The sequence below is a fragment of the Callorhinus ursinus genome, unplaced genomic scaffold (assembly GCF_003265705.2).
Source record: "Callorhinus ursinus isolate GAN/ISIS: 27379988/994484 unplaced genomic scaffold, GSC_fseal_2.0 scaffold50, whole genome shotgun sequence".
In the NCBI taxonomy this organism is placed as follows: Eukaryota; Metazoa; Chordata; class Mammalia; order Carnivora; family Otariidae; genus Callorhinus; species Callorhinus ursinus.
The window spans coordinates 6,970,155-6,995,174 of record NW_027397112.1 but is presented as its reverse complement, the minus strand read 5'-3'; the positions used below and the strand labels follow the sequence as shown (position 1 = coordinate 6,995,174).

The 25,020-nt window shown below is 38.2% G+C and overlaps 1 protein-coding gene across 6 annotated transcripts in view; it reads left to right on the top strand.

Moving 5' to 3' along the window:
* The window catches only part of HELZ (helicase with zinc finger), a 157,735-nt gene that overhangs the window by 60,637 nt on the left and 72,078 nt on the right, over positions 1-25,020 (top strand). For 4 of the 6 annotated variants that reach the window (XM_025889880.2, XM_025889883.2, XM_025889878.2 and 1 more), the window contains 5 exons: positions 3,333-3,600; positions 15,280-15,613; positions 16,521-16,651; positions 22,189-22,368; positions 22,883-22,987. In XM_025889880.2, coding sequence (XP_025745665.1) covers positions 3,333-3,600; positions 15,280-15,613; positions 16,521-16,651; positions 22,189-22,368; positions 22,883-22,987 — 1,018 coding nt within the window. The remainder of the gene's footprint in view (positions 1-3,332; positions 3,601-15,279; positions 15,614-16,520; positions 16,652-22,188; positions 22,369-22,882; positions 22,988-25,020) is intronic. The other 2 variants (XM_025889885.2, XM_073883246.1) reach the window with 2 other exon arrangements.

The following is a 25,020-nucleotide window of genomic DNA, read 5'->3' as shown; positions in this document are numbered from 1 at the left end:
GTACTTGCTAAGGCTGAACTGGCTCAGCTCCCCAAGTAGCACACATGTGTGGTTTAGATGTTAGCCGTTGCTACCATGTGCTGGAGGTGTGGCTGGCATGAGGCCCGGTAATAGTCATGTTCCCCGTGGGGAACCTCCTCTCCCTCTTCTATTTGAAAAAGGGCTCCAAAAACTAATGATGTAATATATGGTGATTAACATAACAATAAAAAATTAAAAAAAAAAAAAGAAAAAGGGCTCCCAGGGTGGCTCAGTCAGTTAAGCGTCCAACTCTTGATTTTGGCTCACATCATGATCTCGGGGTCGTGGGATCGAGCCCTGCATCAGGCTCTGTGCTCAGCGGGGGGAGTCTGCTTAAGATTCTCTCTCTCCCTCACCCCCTTCCCCTACTCTCTCTCTCTTCCTTTCCCTTTCTCTCTCTCTCTAAAATAAATAAATAAATCTTTTTTTTTTTAAAGATTTTTTTTATTTATTTATTTGAGAGAGAGAATGACAGAGAGAGAGAGCATGAGAGGGGGGAGGGTCAGAGGGAGAAGCAGACTCCCCGCTGAGCAGGAAGCCCGATGCGGGACTCGATCCTGGGACTCCAGGATCATGACCTGAGCTGAAGGCAGTTGCTTAACCAACTGAGCCACCCAGGCTCCCTAAATAAATAAATCTTTAAGAAAAAACATCTTTGAACAAGGACTCTTAAGACCTAACAACCTTTAAGGACTGGAAGTTAGGTGGGTGTTTGAATAGGCTTAATAAGCTGCTTCTTAAAAGTGAGAGGATTGGAGGCAGAAGCTTGTCTCAAGTTCAGATGAAGTAGGGAAAGAGAAGTAGCTTTGGCAAAATATGTCGTTAGTAGTCACTGGCCACAATTCATTTTTGATGTCTAAATTAATGACTGAGATTAGTAATTTGCAGACTTTCTGATGTGGGCACACATGGATGTTTTTTAAGATTCTTTTTTCTGTTCCCCGAACTCTCCCCTCTCCTGTAGTATGTTTGTAGTCATTTAAAAAAATAAAATTTAACATTGTTTGGGAATTGTTTTGAAATTGTTGTTCTATCTGCTGAAGACACTAATTCTAATAATTTCATAAAATCAGGGTGGGAATCATGGTACTGTCTAGATAAGATGAGTAAAACAAATAATGTTTCTCATGCCACTTTTCCCAGAAAGCCTGAGTACTTGTAGTCCAGAGTAGAATGATTGTCTGTATAATTTGCTTTGCATATTAAATAGGTGATAAAAAAAATCTTTTTAAGAGGAAAGCGCTATTGTTTTAGGTTTCTTTCTTTTCTTTTCTTTCTTTCTTTCTTTCTTTCTTTCTTTCTTTCTTTCTTTCTTTCTTTCTTTCTTTTTTTTTTTTTTAATTTAACAGAGAGCGACACAGCGAGAGAGGGAACACAAGCAGGGGGAGTGGGAGAGGGAGAAGCAGGCTTCCCGCCGAGCAGGGAGCCCGATGTGGGGCTCGATCCCAGGACCCTGGGATCATGACCTGAGCCGAAGGCAGACGCTTAATGTCTGAGCCACCCAGGCGCCCCTCTTTTAGGTTTCTTATTATCCCAGTTACTTAAACATCAGTTAGAAATAATTAGTGACTTTTTAAAGAATGTGGACATATTGTTGATCTAGGCATAGTCTGATTCAATATCTTATTTAAAATAAAATTATGAAATATAATTTCCCTATCTCCAAATAATAGACATCCTTTAAGACATATTACAGTGATTCTTTGATAGTATGTAGAGTTTAGTTTTTATTTTGAAAGAGCTGGTTATTTGGTTTGTCGCTGTACTATTACTGTTTCTCTTGACTTTTGAATTAAGGAAAATAAATTTTTACATACATCCTTGTTATTTTGATAATGATTATCATTTGATTTTTAGTGATGGTATAATCTCTTTTAGGAATGTTGGCATTTATGTAATTTAAATATTTTTTGTAGCTATGATTTAATGAATGAAAGGGCAGGGCCCAATTTTAGGATGATTTAGGAAGAAAATGTGGTTAGTTTACTTTATGAAACTTTTACTTTTGAAGCTATTGCAAAAACAGACCATCCTCGTCTCATCCAGAGTAAGAATGCAGGTCATCTTTATAGCTTGATGAGTATAGTTGTATTTATTTTACCCTTTGAGAAATAATAAAACTGGCATGTAGAAATACCTTTTCAAGGAGCAAAGGCAAGAAATTAGGTCCTTTACATTTGAATCTTTAATAAGATATTAGGATAAACTGTTTTCTAGTGTTGAGAAATGTCTTTTGGGTGACTGTTAAATGTTTGTAATTTATATATAACATTTAAATGTAGGAAAATCTCTCACTAGGCAGTACATGGCAATTATGCATTATTCTCTCATTGCAAAGATAGTACAGGGTAACTTATTTTTGTATTTTGAAGAATAGCTGATCTCCATTTAAACTTATTACATCTTCCCAAAATTTAACCTGACTTGTGAAGCCATCTTTTCAATTATGTTGTATTAAAACTGGATCTCAGCCTAATGAATCAGTCAGGCAACCTTTTTTTTCCCCTTTTGGTTAAGCTTCATATTTATAGGTATATGTATGCTCTACCCAAGAGAAAAGTAACGTGTGCTGCAGACAGAGTGAGCCTACCCGGTGCTCGGAAATTATGTTACGATATAGTTCACCCTGTGCTGGTACTGTGCTACATTTTTTTTTCCAGAGATGTCAGAACTTGAACTGTCATTCATTTTGACATCGTGCCCTACTTACAGTATAATTTAACTGAGGCTAAACTGGATTTTTCTGAAATGGCATGTGAATGGTACATTGTATCACATTTTAATGAGGAATTAGTATTTTTACATGAGTATTTTCTAGAAGATTTTTGTTTGTCATAAGTTGACTTTCAGAGAGTTTCGCTGCTTTCTGTGATTTACTAGAGAAGAAAAGTCACAGATTTCTGATCTCTTTCTCTAATGGGCAGGTATTGGTAGTAGGAGGAGAAGAGTGATTATCACCTGATAGATTTTATCTTATGAGGAATTTATCCTACAGTTCAGATTTCTTTTGACTGCGAGTTGACTTCTAAATGTTAATCTGTATTTTCAGTATGTTAATAACTATTTTTGTTATGTTCTATCCTGATGAAAAAGGTGTTTTTTACATGGGCTCCTATTTATGTTATTTTGTTAAGCTAGCCAAAAGATTTCTGATATGGGGAGGATTCTCTGTCAAATGGGTTTTTGTATTGTTTTATTTTTAAGAATTATTAGCTCTAGCATATAAAATGCTCCTACCAAAATGTGTACCGTATTATTTGAGAATTTTAATGTTGTGTTCCTTTATAAATGTGTTTTTTGTTTCCATTTAGATCTTGAATACCTGATGCATGCAAAACAACAGCTAGTAACCACAGCTAAGCGTTGGGATTCTTCTTCTAAGACTATTGTAGATTTTGAACCTAATGAAACTACTGATTTGGAGAAGAGCCTTCTTATCAGATACCAAATTCCTCTCTCTGCTGACCAGCTGTTTACCCAGTCCGTTTTAGACAAATCATTGACCAAGACCAACTATCAGTCACGGCTGCATGACCTTCTTTATATTGAGGAGATAGCCCAGTATAAAGAAGTCAGCAAGTAAGTTATTTTAGAAATACTTTGTTTAAAAACTCCCCTTTCGATGGTTATTTTTTATTTCTAAAATGGTGGTGTGCCTAAGTGAAGATAGGTAGTAAACGTTGTTACTCAATAGCTGTTGTTCAGTGCTGTGTCCTGTTCGTCTCGGCCTCCCTAGTGCATAGTATATAGTTCATTTTCACAAGACTGCCACGTGCTAGGTGTGTAAATATGTGGTCCCCATGGTATAGGAGGTTTCTCTTAATGGTAGTCAGAGTGAGTGCTCAATGAATATTTGTTGAATAAATGCACAAAAACTGAAAGAGACCACATATTTTGGAATGTGATTTTAAGAATGAAATGATTTGGGATGCCTGGGTGGCTCAGTTGGTTGGGCGTCTGCCTTGGGCTCAGGTAATAATCTCAAGGTCTTGGGATCAAGTCCGGCATCGGGCGCCCTGCTCAGCTGGGAGTCTGCTTTTCCCTCTCTCTCTCTGCTCCTCCCCCTGCTTGTGTGCCCACTCTCTCGCGCTCACTCTCTCTCAAACAAATAAAATATATATAAAAAAAGAATGAAACGAATTAAATCTTCAGGAAAACTATTTGATAATAATAAAATATCTTTCTAGGGGCACTTGGGTGGCTCAGTTGTTGAGTGTCTGCCTTTGGCTCGGGTCATGATCCCAGGGTCCTGGGATCGAGCCCCACATTGGCCTCCCTGCTTGGTGGGAAGCCTGCTTCTCCCTCTCCCACTCCTGCTTGTGTTCCCTCTCTCGCTGTGTCTTTCTCTGTCAAATAAATAAATAAAAATCTTAAAAAAAACCCACAAAACCTTTCTAGTCACTTATAAATGCTTTAACATACTTTACATTTTATCCATATGGCACAGGTAAAGACCAAGAGTAAATACAAAAGCTTATTTGAGGGCTCCTCGTTGACTCAGTCAGTTAAGTGTCTGCCTTCGGCTCCGGTCATGATCCCGGGGTCCTGGGATCAAGCCCCACATCAGGCTCTCTGCTCGGTGGGGAGCCTGCTTCTCCCTCTCTACGGCTTGTGTTCTCTTGCTTGCTCACTCGCACTCTCTCAAATGAATAAATAAATCTTAAAAACAAAACAACAACAAAAAAATCACAAAAGCTTATTTGAGTCATTATGGGAAAAATAATCTTAGAAATGAAAGTTCGGGGCACTAGGGTGGCTCAGTTGGTTAAGTGTCTGTCTCTTGATTTTGGCTCTGGTCCTGATCTTGGGGCTGTAAGATCAAGCTCTGCATTGGGCTCCACATTCATTGTGGAGGCTGCTTGAGATGCTCTCCCTCCGCCCCCCGCCCCTCTCGCACGTGTGCGCTCTCTCTCATAAATTAAAACAAAGATTAAAAAAAATGAAAGTTTGAGTGAAGGAAGATATTAATGAAATCATTATTATATTTGGTAGTAGCATTCCACTTTTTAGATAAAATGGGAACAAGCCTTAAACACTGAACCATAGGGGCGCCTGGGTGGCTCAGTTGGTTAAGTGGCTGCCTTCGGCTCAGGTCATGATCCCAGGGCCCTGGGATCAAGCCCCGCGTCGGGCTCCTTCCTCAGCAGGGGAACCTGCTTCTCCCTCTCGCTCTGCCTGCTGCTCTGCCTACTTGTGTTCTCTCTCTATCTTTGTCAAATAAATAAATAAAATCTTCAAAAAAAAATACTGAACCATAGTTATGAGACATAAATACATTTTTAATAAGTAGTTTTCCCTTTAGATACAGCCTAAACAACTTGTTTTTTCCTAAGGTGTCTTTATTGATACCTTTATCATTAATATTAGTAGACTGAACACTCACTAAGGGATATATTCAGAAAAAGAAAAGTAAAAACTGAAACATACTTTGTGTTACTTTATAGATTAAATATGATCTGGCTTTTGGAACATACCGAATTTCAAATTAAATGCTTGTAAGATTTACAAAGTTAGGTAGAATATATTTTTCATTACTCTTTTAAGACTTCCAAATTATGGACATTGATGGTCTCTTAGAAGACTTTTATTAACTGTGTCCATGTACAGTTCTAATGAAATAGTCACTTACTAAATAACAAGGACAAGGCAACCCTCTTGGGTCCCCTCCCTCCTTGGGAGCTTTGTACTTTCATTTTGCTATTGCTCAAGAAACCTTGATGAAAAAAAATAACAAGGACAGTGACTTGTATAATGTATATTCACATTATTAATATGCATATATGTTATTTATATGGTCATAGGTTCCTTTTCTCAGTAAAGAAAACATTGATAAAAAAATCATAAATATTGGGATGAAATAGAGTTTAAAAGCTTACCAGAATCTTAAGAGACTATTTTGGAGTACCATAATAGAAATTCAGAAGAAATTATGTATTATATTTGTTTAAATATAACAAATACTGTTTGTTCTGGTTTAAAAATCCTTCCATATACATTACCTCAGAACTTATAACTAAAGATCAATAAGCTTATGAATTATTACATTAAAAATAATTTTTAAAAAATGGAAATTTGAGGTGTCTGAGTGGCTTAGTGGGTTAAGCATTGGACTCTTGATTTCAGCTCAGGTCACGATCTCAGGGTTGTGAGATTGAGTCCCGTGTTGGGCTCTGTGCTGGGCGTGGAGTCTGCTGGAGATTCTCTCTCTTTCTCTCCCTCTGCCCTCCTCCCACTCGCTCTTGTGCTCTCTCCCTCTCTTAAAAAAAAAAAAAAAGAAAGAAAATTTGAATAGATAAAACCCTACAATATTGTGGAAGTCAGATACTGATCAAGAAACTAAGTGGACGAAAGTTCACTCTAAGAGCACCTTGCAAGGGCTTCTTAAAGCCCATATAAGGGGCACCTAGGTGGCTCAGTCGGTTGAGCATTGACTCTTGGTTTTGGCGTGGGTCGTGGTCTCAGGGTCGTTGGGTAGAGCCCTGCATTGGGCTCTGTGCTGAGTGTGGAGACTGCTTGAGTTCTCTCTCTCCCTCTCTCTCTGCCCCTCCCCCTGCTTGCTCTTTCAAATAAATAAAAAAAAAAATCTTTTTAAAAAAAAAAAGCCCATTTAAGAGGGGCTTGAAAATACCTGTAACATGAAATGAACATGGGTGGCAGACTAAGTTGGTATATTTCTGGAGGAGGGTTATTTGGCATTTTGTACTACAGGTCTTTAGAAGGTTTGAACCTTTTGGTGTAGTAATTCTACTTACGAGGAATCATCCTGAAGAAAGAATCAGAGGTGAAGTTAACGATGCCTCTAAACAAACGTCTTTCAAAGAGTAGTGAAGGAGGAGTTAAGTAAATTATGGTCTAGACATATAATCCAGTGTTCTAGAAGTACAGTTGTTCCCCCTTATCCATGGTTTCACTTTCTGTGGTTTCAATTACCTGCCATCAACTGTGGTCCAGAAGCAAATGATCCTTCTTAATCAGAAGGTCAGTGATGGTTTGATGCTCCGTCACTATGCTTACGTCGTTGATCTCACTTCATCTCATCACCCAGGCATTTTATCATCTCACATCATCACAAGAAAAAGTGTGAGTACAGGGCGCCTGGGTGGCTCAGATGGTTAAGCGTCTGCCTTCGGCTCAGGTCATGATCCCGGGGTCCTGGGATCAAGTCCCACATCGGGCTCCTTGCTCAGCAGGGAGTCTGCTTCTCCCTCTCCCTCTGCCTCTCCCCCTGCTTGTTCTCTCTCTGTCTCTCTTGCAAATGAATAAATAAAATCTTTAAAAAAAAAAAAGTGTGAGTACAGCAAGATATTTTGAGAGAGAGACACCCCACATTCACATAGCTTTTTTTTTTTTTACAGTATATTGTTATAGTTATTTTATTGTTGTTAATCTCTTGCTGCACCTAATGTATAAAACTTTATCACGGTATGTATAGTTAGGAAAAAACATAGTATAAGTAGGGTTTGGCACTATCCATGGTGCAGTCGCTGGGGGTCCTTGGATCACATCCCATGCAGATAAGGGGGAACTACTGTATTGAAATTATGTTCTTGAAGAATTTTCAAAATAGTAAAGATGCTGATGGTATAAAGGGGAAAATATGCTAGTTATGAAAGCGTCCACTGCAATTCTAATTTTGTATGTATGTATGTACATGCATATACATGAATATATTTGTATATAAAAATATTGGGAAGAGTTAAAGTGTGTTCTGGTTGGTGAAATTATGAGTAATTTTTATGTTTTTTTTGTTTATTAAAAATTTTTTTAATTGTCAGAGAGAGCACGCGCGGGCATGCGTGCCAGCACAAGCAGGGGGAAAGGGGGAGAGGGCAGCGAGAGAGGGAGAAGCAGGCTCCCTGCTGAGTAGGGAGCCCAATGTGGGACCTGATCCCAGGACCCTGGGATCAAGACCTGACCTGAAGGCAGACGCTTAACTGACTGAGCCACCCAGGCATCCCTGATTTTTATGTTCTAATGTGGTTTTCTCGATTTTTGAAATGTTGTACAACGACCACATATTACTATTGTAATAAGAAAAAGCAAACAAAGAAATAGGAAGTTAGATTATTATCAGTTGTAGCACTTGATGACCTAGGCGTAAAATTGCCCTTAGAGCTAAAAGAAAGATTGTAGTAAGACAGTGTATAGTAGGAACATCTGAGCTTTCTCTTTTTTTTAATCTTTAAAATAGTTATTACTCAAATTAGGGATATTTAGAAATTGAATATAAGACTGTAGGATCACTTTTTATATGTTATTTATGTTAAGTACACAAGAGTTTGAAGGATCTTAAGGACAGAAATGAGAATTGATTGCTACATGTCTAATGGTGACAAGTAGGTAGTTAGTTACTGTGTCAGAGAATTCTGAAAATTTTCAGTGATTCTCTCACCCAAAAGTAACCCCCTGGATGTAAAGGGTGGTAAATTACACTTCTGAATTTGACAGGCTTTTGTAAAATTTTGGGAAGTCCAGGATAGAGTTTGTGCACCTACCAAGAAGCAAAGCCTCGTAGTTATTAGATGGAGTTCTCAGAGGGTGTCTGTAAGCAGATGGACAAGAGACAAATAACAGACATGAACTAAAGGATTTTGAAAAGTTTTTGACAAAGTTTTATATACTACTTAAAAAAATTGTATTTTCTGGTTTTTCCTCCTTTCCCCTTTAAATTAATATTTGTATTTTAATGTTGCCTTGAATTCAGTTCACATTTGATTGTTAATTCTTTAAGCACAAATATCATGAAAGATATATTTAAAAAATGGATTTGAGGGGGCTCTGTATGCAGCCACTAAACTATGCTGTAGTGTAGGTATCAGCAGACTTTCTGTAAAAGTCCAGCAAGTAAATATTAAAGGCTTTGTGGACTTGATATAGTCTTTGTTGCATAGCTTCTTTGTTTTATTTTTTGTTTTTATAAAACCCATCCTTAGTTAAGGGCTATACAAAACACGCTGAAGGTTGGATTTGGTCCTTGGGCCATGCTCTAGTGTCACTGATTGGATGAACACCAGTCATCAAAGCAAACCCAAGTCACCATTAGAATGGTGAAGAATGTTTTGCTGTGGATTGAGACTCAGTTTAAAGCCAGAAGACAATGATTTGGGTAAACGGAGTTGTTCCTCTAAATGACCTGGATGTGTATTGACAGTAATAATGTATTCTGTATGCACTGGAATTTGCCTCTTTGAGATGTAGTCAGACTTACCCATGATTAATAGAATATTTCCTAAGATCAAGAGAATGTATCAGTCATTTGTGAACTTTGACAATTTTTTTTTTTAAAGATTTTATTTATTTATTTGACAGAGCGGGAGCATGAGCTGGGGTGGGGGTAGAGGGGCAGAGGGAGAGGGAAAACAGGCTCCCTGCTGAGCAGAGAGCCCAACTCGGGGCTTGATCCCAGGACCCTGGGATCATGACCTGAGCCGAAGGCAGACACTTAACTGATGAGCCACCCAGCTACCCCAGGACTTTGACAGTTGAAGGAGATTATTGCTAATCATTAAAGTAATATCAAGGTTCTTACATCTTAATTGTAAGGTTTGGATTATATTTTTACATGGTCACCTTTTAGCATTCCTTCCGTTAAAATGGGATTGAATGAAGCCTCTCAAGATTAGACAAAATATATTTTGGCTTGAGTTTGGATGTAGTAATCAAGTTTATCTTTTTATTTTTTTACTTCAAAGAAAAGGGATGATTTTTCAAAGCGGTACAGAGATAAGATTTCTTTTTATGTTAAGTTTTAGTGTGAGATGTGTGGGGGTGGTAAGGATAATACTGCATTTCATTTAACTTTTAGAAAATGCTTCTGAGTTCTTTCAAGATTTAAAAAAAAAGTATTTCTCTTGTCTTCAGCTACATGTTGATAAGCATTCAATTATGATTCTGCATTGAAGTGAAATCTGTTTGATTCTTAGATGCACATTTTCAAAAGAAATTGACTTTGGCTGAAGCTCTTTTGTCCATTAAACTGTGTAGTGGCATGCGTACTCAGGTCATTGTGGTTTCTCAGTGCTGACAGCTGACATGACAGGCCTGGTGTGTGGATGCACATTTCATCATAAAGTTGGGTGAGGTGAGGCCTCTGTTGGGTATGCCTCAGTTCTGTTGCTCTGCCTCAATAAACCCAGGTATTGGCTTATTACCTTGGTTGATTTCTGTTATCATTCATTTAGTCAGAAATGGTATGAAGTGAAATTCTCTGTATAGCTTTGAAATTCTTTTTTTTTTTAAAGATTTTTTATTTATTTTTATTTATTTATTTGAGAGAGAGAGAGAGAATGAGAGAGAGCACGAGAGGGAAGAGGGTCAGAGGGAGAAGCAGACTCCCCGCTGAGCAGGGAGCCCGATGCGGGACTCGATCCCGGGACCCCAGGATCATGACCTGAGCCGAAGGCAGTCGCTTAACCAACTGAGCCACCCAGGCGCCCTGAAATTCTTTTAAAGTTACGCTCAAGAGATATAACTATTGCTAAGCTTGATAGAGCCATATTTCTTTCAGCTAAGTATGATACTAAATTGGTCAGAATTTACTTGGCTGCTATTCTGCTATTTCGCAAAAGGTTAGGAATTATGTAAGCTTTAAGGCTGATTTCAAAATGTGGCAAGCAATAATAGAAAGATGGTTTTTCTTTTTATTAGGAGATATCTTTGTTAATTGTAGGATAAATTTTTTATTCTAGGTATTTGAGTTATTAAATCTTAAAAATATATATGTTGTTTAAATACTTAAGAAATCTTATTAATGTAATTTAGTTTTAGGCTGTTAATCTTTTAGAAAATTAAAATTTACTAGCTGTAACTTCTGCCAGAAAGTCTTATGTCTGTATCTTGAACATATGATGTATCTTCTGGGGGAAAGCCGTATTTCTTAGTACTTTTTTTTTTTTTTAAAGATTTTATTTATTTATTTGAGAGAGAGAGAGAGAATGAGAGATAGCATGAGAGGGAAGAGGGTCAGAGGGAGAAGCAGACTCCCTGCTGAGCAGGGAGCCCGATGTGGGACTCAATCCCGGGACTCCAGGATCATGACCTGAGCCGAAGGCAGTCGCTCAACCAACTGAGCCACCCAGGCGCCCAGTACTTTTATTTTCTAGTGCCTCTACCTCAAGAGTTTTGTTGTAAGGTACAACTAAATGTCATAAGAGGATTCTCTTAATGCTTTAAGACTGAGGCGAATTTTTCATGCTTTCTAAATTGTGATCAGGTGTTTTTTGGGATAACAGATTCTAAAATAGGGTGCCTGGGTGGCTCAGTCGTTAAGTGTCTGCGTTCGGCTCAGGTCATGATCCCAGGATCCTGGGATCGAGTCCCACATCGGGCTCCCTGCTCGGCGGGAAGCCTGCTTCTCCCTCTCCCACTCCCCCTGCTTGTGTTTCCTCTCTCACTGTGTCTCTCTCTGTCAAATAAATAAATAAAATCTTAAAAAAAAAACAGATTATAAAATAGATGTAATAGTAAAATTTTAATATATTACCTTAGTTGAGAAAATAGTATACAATTTCTAGAATTTGTTAGGGAATAGTATAAAGTAGTTGAAATGGGAATATTTTGCCTGGAAAAAATCAGATTATTATGAAAATGTAAAATTAATTCAATGAACAAAATTTATTGGGTGTTCAAAGTGTTAGGTTCTAGAGTAGCCACTGCTGATTCTAAGGCAAACACTATATATTTCTTTCTTCCTCAAAAGTTTGTAATCCATGAAACGAATATAACACTGTATGTTAACTAACTGGAATTAAAATAAAAACTTAGAAAAATGTTTGTTATCCACTAAGGGAGACAGACCTATACATATAGGGTTATAATACAGTGTAATTAACACTGCAGTAGAGGAATGCACAAGGGCCCCATGGGAGAGCATCTACCCCACATTAGTGGGGAGAAGGAGGATAGTCAAGTCAAGGAGGGAATCAAGTCGGCTTTTGGGAATAAGATGGTGTTTAAGCCGATTTCTTTTTTAAGATTTTATTTATTTATCTGACAGAAAGAGACAAAGCGAGAGAGGGAACACAAGCAGTAGGAGTGGGAGAGGGAGAAGCAGACTCCCTGCTAAGCAGGGAGCCCGATGTGGGGCTCGATCCCAGGACCCTGGGATCATGACCTGAGCCACCCAGGTGCCCTGAATTTTTTTTTTTAAGATTTTGTTTACTTTATTTTTTAATTTTTATTTATTTTTATTTTTTTAAAGATTTTTTTTTATTTGATAGAGAGAGACACAGCGAGAGAGGGAACACAAGCAGGGGGAGTGGGAGAGGGAGAAGCAGGCTTCCTGCCGAGCAGGGAGCCCGATGTGGGGCTTGATCCCAGGACCTTGGGATCATGACCTGAGCCGAAGGCAGACGCTTAACGACTGAGCCACCCAGGCGCCCCAAGATTTTATTTACTTTAGAGAGAGAGTGTAAGAGAGCACGTATGTGTGTGCAGGTTGGGGGATGGGCAGTGGGAAAGAATCTCAAGCAGACTCCCTGCTGAGCAGAGAGCCGGATGCAGGGCTTGATTCCAGGACCCTGGGATCATGACTCACTAAGTTGAAGGCAGACCCTTAACCAACTGAGCCCCCCAGGTGCCCCCAAAGAGACCATTTCTGAATGAAGAATGCACTATAAGGGCGCCTGGGTGGCTCACTTGGTTGCGCGACTGCCTTCGGCTCAGGTCATGATCCTGGAGTCCTGGGATCGAGTCCCGCATCGGGCTCCTTGCTCAGCAGGGAGTCTGCTTCTCCCTCTGACCCTCTTCCCTCTTGTGCTCTCTATCTCTCATTCTCTCTCTCAAATAAATAAATAAAATCTTTAAAAAAAAAAAAGAATGCACTATAAGAAATTTCTTTTCTCTCAGAAAAATTTTAATGACCCTAAATCTCATGTATGTGGAGTAAAGTGAAAATTTAGCTGTATATGAAAAAGCGTGACTATGCCATGGACTCCTGTTCTTTTTTAAAGCATGTATTTTACTACAAAAAAGAAAAAGCAGGTGAACATAGATTATATGTAAACTCGGGGAGGGTAGTATAGTTTTATTTTTATTTTATTTATATATTTATTTATTTTGTAAAGATTTTATTTGAGAGAGCGAGAATGAGAGAGAGAGAGAGAGAGCACATGAGAGGGGGGAGGGTCAGAGGGAGAAGCAGACTCCCCGCGGAGCAGGGAGCCCGATGTGGGGCTCGATCCCAGGACCCTGGGATCATGACCTGAGACGAAGGCAGACGCTTAACGACTGAGCCACCCAGGCGCCCACATTCAACATTTTAATTTTTTTTTTTTTAAGATTTTATTCATTCATTTGAGAGAGAGAGGGAGAGAAAATGACGGTGGGGGGAGAGGCACAGGGAGACGGAGAAGCAGACTCCCTGCTGAGCAGGGAGCCTGATGCAGGACTTGATCTTAGGACCCTGAGATCATGGCCTGAACCGAAGGCAGATGCTTAACCAACTGAGCTACCCAGCACCCCTTAATACGGTGTTTTAATTAGATTTCTTTTCCTAATATTGTAAACAGATGTTTCCATTAAGGAATTTTACAGTATTTTTTTTTAATTTTTTATTGTTATGTTAATCACCATATATTACATCATTAGTTTTTGGGGAATTTTACAGTATTTTAAAAAAGTTTTGTTTTCTTTTTTCCTTAAGAATTTATAAGATATTCTTAGCATCTTATATACAAAAAGAAGATTTGAAGACAGTTCAGTAGTCCCGTTAAAAAGTAGCCTTTTCCACAAATGGATATTTAGATTTTAAAAGAACTTAATTTTTTTTCATTCACGTAATTTTAAATCTTCTGAAGAAAAAGTAGAAAATGTTCCTGTTCCTCTTTTACTGCTTTGTCTTATCTCTCGCAGCACTGTTTCAGAATGGCAAAGGAGAGGGCTGTTCGTTAGTTTAAATCTTTCTTCCACGTCCTATTTCTTGCCCGTGTGGATCTTGATTCTCTGTACTTGTTCGACACATACATTCTCTCTCACACTCATGGGCACACACGGGAGTGAGTGCAAGTGAGTGCACCAGCCATTGACTGACAAGCTAGTGCTGAACTCCTCTTTCCTTAATTCCTGAATGGGATCTGTCTCAGTGTAGTCATGAACAAAAGTTTATTCTGGATGTTACTCGTTAACAGCATTGAAAGAAAAATTTCACAGTTTGAATCTTTTGGTAAGATGTACTTGGAAAGCCTTAGTTTAATGAAGGTCTGTTGTAGTTTCAACACTGCATTTCCTTCTGGCTTTAGGGGATTATAAAGTTTTAATGGTCCCAGGGTGTGTTCAAGCAGACTTCTGTATTAATTAACCTGTAATAATATTTCATTTTAATTTTTTTAAAAGATTTTATTTATTTATTTGACAGAGAGAGAGAGAGAGAGCACAAGTAGGCAGAGTGGCAGGCAGAGGGAGAGGGAGAAGCAGGCTATCCACCGAGCAGGGAGCCCGACGCGGGGCTCGATCCCAGGACTCTGGGATCATGACCTGAGCTGAAGGCAGTCGCTTAGCAGACTGAGCCACCCAGGCGCCCCAGTAATATTTCATTTTATTAAAATATCATACTTAGGGGACGCCTGGGTGGCTCAGTTGGTTAAGCGACTGCCTTCGGCTCAGGTCATGATCCTGGAGTCCCGGGATCGAGTCCCACATCGGGCTCCCTGCTGAGCAGGGAGTCTGCTTCTCCCTCTGACTCTCTTCCCTCTCGTGCTCTCTATCTCTCATTCTCTCTCTCTCAAATAAATAAATAAAATCTTTAAAAAAATATATCATACTTAGCTTTATTTTAAATGTTCAGGTTTTATCTTTATTTTTTTTTAAAGATTTTTATTTATTTGAGAGAGAGTGAGAGAGAGAGCACAAGCTGGGGGGAGAGGGGGAGGGAGAAGCGGACTCCTCACTGAGCAGGGAGCCCCACTCAGGGCTCAATCCTAGGATCCTGGGATCATGACCCGGGCCGAAGGCAGCCGCTTTAACCAACTGAGCCACCCAGGCGCCCCTTAAATGTTCAGGTTTTTTAAAAATGTTTTCTTCAACTCAACTAAGTACATGCCTTTATGTAACTTGGGTGAGAGTTTATTGACTTAAAAAAAGTTTTGTTTTTTCCAGCTTGGATTAATGGCAGAAAGGTAATATATGGTTTGTAGCTCGATGGAGTGGAATTGATGAAGTTTTAATTTTCTGTATGTTTAAATTTGATTTATTTTGTTCTGCTCTTCTAGTTTTTTCTTTTTGATGTAAAACATTCAGACTCATTTTCTACTTTTGATTTAGGTTCAACCTTAAAGTGCAGTTGCAGATTCTGGCAAGTTTCATGCTCACTGGAGTTTCTGGAGGTGCAAAGTACGCTCAGAATGGACAACTTTTTGGTCGCTTTAAGCTTACTGAAACACTTTCTGAAGATACTTTGGCTGGACGGCTGGTGATGACCAAAGTCAATGCTGTTTATTTATTACCAGTCCCTAAAGAGAAGTTAGTACAGACCCAGGGAACCAAAGAGAAGGTTTATGAAGCTACTATTGAAGAAAAAACAAAAGAATATATATTTTTAAGGATATCCAGGGAATGCTGTGAAGAACTTAATCTTCGGCCTGATTATGACACACAGGTGTGTTTTGAAGTGAGGCAACTCAATTATGGTTGTCTATATATCCTTGTCAGCTGATACAGTTCTGGTTTGGTTTTCTAGCTTCTGCTCAAACCAGAAGTGCAGTTGATTTTGAAGTGTTACAGAGGTGGGTGGAGAATTAGACCCCTCGTAACTCTCAGAGAAACCCAATTCGATAATTAAGTAACATCTACAATGTTCCAGTCTTATATGAGGCCAAACTTTCTGATTAGAATTTTAAATCAGCAATAGAAGAATAGATGAAAGGAAACTAAGCTGCATCCAGGGACAGTTCTTATCTCAGGTTGTATCTGCTTGTGTTCTCCTCTCTTTATGGTTTCTTAGGTGAACTGTGTGTTCACTCTGCCATATTTAACTGGAAAGCCAATCTTCTTTAAAATTTTATTTATTAAAAAAAATAAAAATGTTATTTATTTTTCTTTTTAAACATAAGATTTGGTGATTATTATTTACTCATAGTAAATTGATACAGTGTCCTAGGCCTGGTTTTTATCACTCAAGAGATGATATTTCACAGATGTTCTATTGATTTTATCAAGTATATTATTCATAGGAATATGGTGGAACCAGATCACCTTGATTTAGATATTAAGTGATTCACAAGTACTTCATTTCCTTTAGATGTCAAATGAGGTTAATAATGATACATATATCATTAGTACTAGTAAATGAGGTAATTTATGTAAAGTGTATATTACAATGCCTGACAGTAAGTAAACAAAGCAAATATTAGCCATAATAATTCTTATTAAAATAGCATTGCACTTAAAGGAATCTCTAAACTTGGCTTCCCAAAAGGTTATCTCCACAAAAATTTTTAGCAAGCTGCAAGCATTGATGTTTACATTCATGCATTTTAAAAAAAATTTTTTATTTTTTGTTTCAGGTTGAACTTCAGTTTCAATTAAATCGATTACCCCTCTGTGAAATGCATTATGCGCTAGACAGGATCAAGGACAATGGGGTTTTGTTTCCAGACACCACTATGACTCCAACCATACCTTGGAGTCCCAACAGGTACAGAAAAGGAGATGTCTCACTAAAGGAAGTTATGTTAATGTGAAATTGAATAACGCTAATAAAGTTTTTTACGCAGATTTGCCGTACTCTCCAGGAGCCATGTGTTAGTGGAGAAAGGAGAGTGAAAGAGCCCTTAAAAGGAAACATTTGAGGTTCATCATGTACTTTCTTCACTTGTCCTCAGAGTCTAAATGAGTTCTATTGCTTTTCTCAGCAGCCTTAATTTGATAGAATGCCAAGCAATTCAGGAATATTTCTTAAGTATAAGTTGAATGGGAAAATTAGGACCTTTTAATGTGGTTCAAACAGTTCATATAAAATGATTTTTGAATATAGAAGACATTTTTTATAATTTCGGAAAATGGAAAAAGTATCATAGAAGATGGTATTTCAGAAACTGCTCTCAGGTTAATGGTTGTATAAATATTTTCCTGCTTAAATTCACTTTGGTACATATTCGTGTCTTTATAAAGGTACTTCTGATTTGTTTCCAGACTAACTGTGTAGGCTGTATGACTGCATCTTTCTTGTCATCCTTTTCCCTGAGTTTTTATCTTCTTGGCCCCTGCTGCTGCCCTGCTCATTGCACCTTCTCTTTCTCTCTTTTTTAATCTCAGTGGCTCTACACAATAGAAGGTTATTTATTTATCACTCGTGTCAATCCAGTCATGGTCGGGTGGCTCTGCTCCACCACTGATGGAGGCCCTGGTATCTTCAGTAAGTGGTTTCCACGGTTTCACCCTGTGTGTTGACACCCAGCTGGCAGGCAGGGGAAGAATGAGCACAGGGGATCACGTAGGAAGGTTTTATGGGCCAGGCCTAGAAGTGGCAAATTCTCTTCCGCTCACATTCCATTTCTTTCGGTTCTAAAAACAGAACAAAGCACAAGACGCCTTACAACAGAAAACCCGAATCATTTCTCCTTCATTTCGCTTACCCTTACTTTTTCGCATTCTTTTTATTGCCAAAATTCTCAAGCAGGAGTAGTTTATGTATTTCTGCTGTTCTTTATACTCATCCTGTGATCTCCGTTTCCCACTTCCTCACTCTCCTGAAAGTAATCAGTGATCTCCTAATGGTAAGACTCCAGTCTTCTCAGTTCCCATTTGATTCACCTTCTCTGCACCCTTTCTCTTCCTTCCGTTCTTATAGCCAGCGTGTGACTTAGAGCTGGACTATGGAGGGGGCCTTCTAGTCGGTCCTCTGTCCTGCAGTCTGTATCTCTGTTCTCTCGTTCATCCCACATATTTCTTCGACAGTTTGTTTGCTAAAATAATCATTTCATTTCAGTGGTTACAAGTCTCTGATGGTGTCTCCTTGATATGTGGATAGTCTGAGCAGTTGAACACCAACCTCTTGTTACATAGTTCAGTTGACAGGGCTTCCAGCAGTAGCTTCAGATTTATTTTTTTCTACTTGACACCCCCCCCCCTTTCCCTCTAAATCCCCATGCTCTAGCCATATTGAATTACCTTGACAAATTTTTTAAAAATTGTAAAATTTACATAACACAAAACTGACCTCTAAACTTTTTTTTTTTTTTAAGATTTTATTTATTTGAGAGAGAGAGAGAGAGAGAGAGAGCATGAGAGAGGGGAGGTCAGAGGGAGAAGCAGACTCCCTGCTGAGCAGGGAGCCCGATGTGGGACTTGATCCTGGGACTCCAGGATCATGACCTGAGCCAAAGGCAGTCGCTTAACCAACTGAGCCACCCAGGCGCCCTAAACTATTTTTATGTATATAGTTCAGTAGTGTTTTTACATTGTTAGGCAGTCAGTCTCCAGAGCCTTCTCATCTTGCAAAACAGACTTTCTACCCATTAAACTCAAGAGTTTCCTCCTCCACCATTTTTATCTGTAAATGATTTTCTCTCCCTGAAATAATCTTTGCTCAGTATTGATCTGTTGATCCACCTGTCCTTTAAGATTCAGTGCAGCTCAGTGCTCTCCTTCAAGGAGATAAACCTGACCCTACCATTTTCATTATTCCGACAAAAATTTCTTGAGTACTTGCTGTGTGCTAGATTCAGTCAGTTTTGTGCTTTCAAGCACAGTTTCTCTCAAATTAATTTTTGTCACTTGCGTACATTTCTCTTGTTTTCATTATACTCTGAGGTCTTTGAAGGAAGAGACTATGTTTCATTTATCAGTAAATCCTCAACAGAGCCTTACACATTAACGTATGACATATTTAACTTACTAAGAGTTTCACGTTTAAAGAAGGAAATGGGTTTCAAGTGCGAGAGCATACCAGTAAACTTTTAGGCATGTATTTGATATGTTTATTTCTGAAAATTATATTGTATATAACAGTATATTCAAGTACCACTGACTGCAAGTGTGAACTGCGGAAGTAACTAAGAAAATGTCAGTATCAGAAAACTTTTGGGCAGGAAGAGATTCCATACCACTGCAATTTAAATAGTAACTAAAAGGTGTCTGAGTGGAGGAACATACTGAGAAACCATTAGCCATATAAAATCTTTTCTGGGATAAGGTAGAATATAGATAGATAAATGAAGTAGAGAAATTATTCTCGAGCATGTGGTCTGTAAATTAATTATAAAAATGCATTAGACCAGGGGAAAAAAGGACTTTGAATTAATGTGGTTCAGGGTTGAAGTAATTTTTATTCAAAATGAGCTTGAAGAGACTATATTATTTTAAACTGTGAAACTCGAGATGGGTCTTACCAGTGCGTGTATTGTGAGTCCTCTTCCCCTGATGGAGCAGGTGCTACACTAAAGACAGCTGTGCTCATTGGCCTTCCTCATCCGTGAGCAGACACTAGAGCTGATCAGCACTGATGGCTTCTGATCTCCTCTGAAGCGTTTATTTATACCGAAGCAGTTGATTAAAAGTAGAGTGGCCTGTATAAGTAAAGTAAAGAGATCTTGTATTTTAGAGCTATACCTGTAAATTCATCATGAATGTCTTAGATTTATACTTTTATATGTAACTTACTGTTTGTTGCATTTATAAGTTCATTGAAGTCACCACATTTGAAGAATTAGAAGGTGTTTTTAAAACTTCCGTTTATTGGTTTTTGAAAGTGTGTATTGGTCAAGTAATAAGTCATTTTTCTGAAATCCTCAGTGAACGTAGTAATAGAAACTAACGTTAATTGAGCACTTATTGCTCAATTATTTTTCTAAACAGCTTGCATGTATTATCTCACTTGCTCTTAGAATGACCACCTGATGCACATGCCATTATGTCCATGTATAGATACAGGAGTCCTTGGGGTCAGGTATGGATGCAAGTAACAGTTTACTGAACTAACTGTGGCTTAAACAAGTAGAGATAGAAGCCCAGGGGTTAGGTGGTCTAGGACTTGCAAGGGCTCCACAGTACCATCCAGGCCCGAGGTCTCCCCTCCTCTCCACCTTAGAGCATGTTGGTTTTCTTCTTGATGTCTGTTACCTCTTGATTCTAAGATGGCGGCTGCAGTTTTGTTTACCAGGATCTCCTTCCAGCCAGGTGAAGGAGGAGGGCGGAGGAGCAAGAAGGGCTTTCTCCTAGTGAGGCTTTGCTTGTGTTTTATTGAGTAACAGGAGCCCTTGTGAGGGACCTCTTCCTATAAGCTCATTGGCCAGAGTTGGAGCTCCGGCAGAGGAGGGTGAGAAACGGAGTGTTTTAGCTGTCTAGGCTCAGTAGTAGAGGAAGGCAGAGGAGATGCCATGAGTGGTTTGAGGTAACCGTTCCACAGTTCTCCACATACATTAGATCTGGATTTAGCGATTACCTAAAGTAATTTCCTCTTTTACAGAAAATGGAATATTGCTAGGTACTGGTAGAATTATGAGTAAATAAGCTGTTTAATGATGAGAGATTCTTTGAACTAAAAAGTTTGAGCTTTAGTGAATGGTTTCCAGGAAATTTGTGCCACTGGTCAGAGTTCTTTTGTTTTTTACTTAAAAATTTTAAGTTTCAAAAAAAAATAAGAATTGGCATGTCTATATAGTCAAAGCTTATTTTCTGTAGTTTTACATTTTCTCAGACTTTCATTTGTTTGAAATTATTTGTCCGAATATAGCATTAGCTATAATTTTTTAAAACTGAAAGTATTAAGATTTTCCATGAATAACTAGTTTCCGATTACTGTAGAGTACAGCCGCTGAGAGATGGAATTTTCCTGTCTAAACCACGTTCTCGTCTTGCAGGATTATTTTGTAGGCACTTTGAATGTAAGTTTTCTAAGCATCTCTTTACACACCCTTCCTATTTTGGTTCACATCCCTATCATTTTTACCATAGTTGTTGCGGTATTTAGTATTTTAATTGTAGTTGTGCGAAAGAATGCCGGTGATTCTGTACTTGGTTTGATCCCATGTAGCATCTGCTGTCCATTTAAATCTTCGAAACGTAGCCAAGACATAGAAGGGACACTCGTAAGAGACACTACAGCAACCATTTGTGCTACTATGACAGGTGCCCTCTACCCTGAAAAATAGGACATATGTACATTATGTGTATGGCGGACAATATTAGAAAACATTTCATATTGTTTGGCCTTTGATACCTTATTTTTATTTTTATTTTTTTTAAGGATTTTATTTATTTTTTTGACAGAGAGACACAGCGAGAGAGGGAACACAAGCAGGGGGAGTGGGAGAGGGAGAAGAGAAGCAGGCTTCCCGCGGAGCAGGGAGCCCGATGTGGGGCTCGATCCCAGGACCCTGGGATCATGACCTGAGCTGAAGGCAGATGCTTAACCAACTGAGCCACGCAGGCACCTGCCCCTCTTTGATACCTTTAAAAAAAACCCAAACTGCTATTTTCTGAATTAAGAACTTCGTAAAGGTTTAATATCTCTTACCCCGGAACATACAGGTTTTTTCTTTGCCTCTTGTTTTAAACTTCACTAAAGAGAGCTTCAGTGGACTAGAATTTGAAATTTGGTTTGTCTCCCTTTTGCATTTTACATGCTGTGCAAAGAAACTAGTACTTCTTTATCACCTGAAAAAAAATTTTCTGAGCCTTTTATGTAACAGAGGGAAATTAAATTTTTGAGACATTGCCATTACTATTTATAGACTTGGTAGCAGCTAGACTAGAAGTGTGTGTGCTTTCTTTAGTTATCAAAATCTTTTTTAGGGGTGCCTGGGTGGCTCAGTTGTTAAGTGTCTGCCTTTTGCTCAGGTCATGATCCCAGGGTCCTGGGATTGAGCCCCACATCAGGCTCTCTGCTCGGCGGGAAGCCTGCTTCTCCCTCTCCCACTCCCCCTGCTTGTGTTCCCTCTCTCGCTGTCTTTCTCTCTGTCAAATAAATAAATAAAATCTTAAAAAAAAAATCTTTTTTTTTGCACTTGGAATAGGACAAAGTAATTAAAGTGAGTTTTCATTAACATAGTGAAGCACCCTGCACCGACTCTTTTGGGTAGTTTTCTGAAAAGAAGTTTTAGAATAAGCATTTGTTTTTGTAGATGCTCTGGTTCTTCAGTATTTTTAATGGTTCAGTAAAATTTAGGATTCTCTCGTGTTTTGTTTATTTATAAGATGCATGTGTTTAAAATAAATGTTTATTTTCTGTAGACAGTGGGATGAGCAGTTGGATCCTCGGCTAAATGCAAAACAGAAAGAGGCTGTTCTGGCCATTACAACTCCACTTTCAATACAGCTGCCTCCTGTTCTCATCATTGGACCCTATGGGACAGGCAAAACGTTCACTCTAGCTCAGGCCGTGAAGCACATACTCCAGCAGCAGGAGACGAGGTGAGATGGTGCTATGTGTGCTCCGATTTCATCACTAGGGCACAGGTGCCTCTGTCCTTATTGTGAGTACAAAGCTAAGGCTAGCAAGACCATTTTAATTCAGCTTGGGAGGGGGAAAAAAAAGACACACACCAAAGCCCCAAAGGACTAAAATTTGAATTCTTTTAAAACATACTGTTTTTAAAAATTGGCAGTGTAGAGAGTGATACCTTTTAAATAGCCATCAAAATTCCAAGTCTGCAAAAGGAATTGTGACATATGTTAAAGCCAAAAGAGTTGGGTGCGTAAAAAATGTTCTGTGTGATAGATTTAAAAATAATTTGGGGGAACTTGTTTCCTTTACAGCTCAAAGAGTAATGGTTTCCTGAAAACATCATTGAGTAGTATGTTGGAGATTGCTGAGTAGGTTGAGGGAAATGTATGATATTAAGATGGCCACTGCTTTTAGTTGGTATTATACTGCTTGAGTAGTTTTGTGTTTTATCATTCTTTTTATTTGCACCATTTATTTCAGCAGGATCCTCATTTGCACCCATTCTAATAGTGCTGCTGACCTCTACATAAAGGATTATTTACATCCATATGTAGAAGCAGGCAATCCCCAGGCAAGACCTCTCAGGTATTTTTTTAAGGCTTTATTATGTATCTTTATCATACTTTATTATTCTTAAGAAAAGGTGTCTGTAAAGATTTTAGTAACTTGAAGAACACAACATCTTTAACTGTATATTGGCATTTGGAGGTGATGCCTTTTGAAGCAGTCATTTAAAATTAAGGAAAAATTTAAAAATCTTTGACCACATTCATTTCTTAAACATTAAGTAAAGAGAAAGACATCCTTTTTTAAGTTTTGTATGTAAAAATGTTGTTACGATCTGAGCAAATTTTGATGTGTGCCTCTAAAAGATACTATGATGAAATAATATAAATATGATTTGTTTAAATCAGATTTAATTAAAATTCCAGCATATTTTGCATGGCAGAGTAGTCATGCAGTAGATATAAAATTTTGACTGTGATCATGGAGGTAATTTCATAGAAGCTACACTTTAGAGAAGCATGAGATATTGATATGATTTCTGCAACAAAATGTATTTGACTGGTATTTACAACTTTTTGCGATCATTTAAGAGACAAAGTGTCAAAAGTTTACGTTGATATAGAAAGGTCGTCTTAAATGTATATGGATATGAAATGTACTTAAATACGATTGTGGGGGAATAAAATCCTTTTCTTCAGAAAACAATAAAGAATCATTAAATGGTTGTTTATACACCATTTGCTTTCATTGTTACATGAATTAATGTTTAGTTCTGCCATTTTACAAACTAATAATGTCATGCCCCGTGTTCGAATACAATTATTGCTTACAAATTAATTTCTAACCACACTTTTGAATCATAATCCACTAACTTTTTATTTCTAGTTGAGTCCAGGCATGGAAAAATGAGATTATGCTATTTAATTCTTAATAACCACAACCAAAGCCATTTGAATGATTTTACAATTGCATTAAAAAGAACAAAAGAGAAAAAGATGGTGTGGCCTGCTAACACAGGTTTTTATGCCATACTTTGTTTTCACTCTGGAAGATAAATTAGAGCAGAAATAATTGTTTTAAGTAGAATCCAGTTGTATTTAATAAGAAAATATCACATATATACAATCACTATAAATGAAAATGTGGTATTTATCACTGGATACGTTCATCAGTAACTAGTTTGCTTCAGATTCTAATCTTTTTAAGTCATAAGTGAAAGCTCAGTAGCTAGTAGCAGTTTTGCTATGAGTGTTTTTACTTTAATGGAGGTGTTTCATTTGCTTTTATTGTTGGTGTGTGTGTTTATGTTTGTATACGTGTGTGTTATGTAGGAACTGTGACAGCCTCAGTTGTCATGGTGTACTTGGGCTTGGAAGCAATGAAGTAAAGCCCCCTCACATCTTGATTGACCTAGGATGATAGGTTATTTGATATTTGGGGCTGAAGAACTGTTGTTGATTCACATCTACCATGTGACTAGCATTATGGTTAACTTTTCCCACGTAAAATTATGTTTTGAAGGTTATAATCCAACAGGTAGTATGTCTAAATTGTGGAATAAGAAGTTACGTCTCAGTAGGGTATATGTGTAGTTGTAGTGGCCCAGATACAGAAACTTGCTCTTTAGCAGAAAATCTCACCTCTCCATACGTCTTAAGAGTGGTTCAGTCAGAAAGCTGGAAAAGTATTTAAATATAAATTTCTAGTTATTTCATTTAGTAAATAGAATAAAATAAGAAAAGGCTTGACTTTTACTAAATCTTTTCTTTTTGTGGTCCTATATTTTCACCATGGTTTTTCTCTTTGGGAATGGTGTTAACCTGTAAATGTATTTCCTAGGAGGATAGTGCATTGAATTATTAAAATTTATTAGTGTACCATCTTTACTCAGATTAATTTGTAATTATCCTGATGGACAACAAACACGGGAGGTATGGGAGACGGGATAGAGGAAATTAGCATGGCCGAGCACTCTGGGGAGAGCTTTATCTGTCCCAGCATGCAGGGGAAAGAACACAAGGGGGCACTAAGTGTCTGTGTGTGACTTTGAAGATGTGCTGTCTCTGTGGTGTACAATGGTTGAAGAGTTTGCCTTCTGCTTAGTGTAGTCT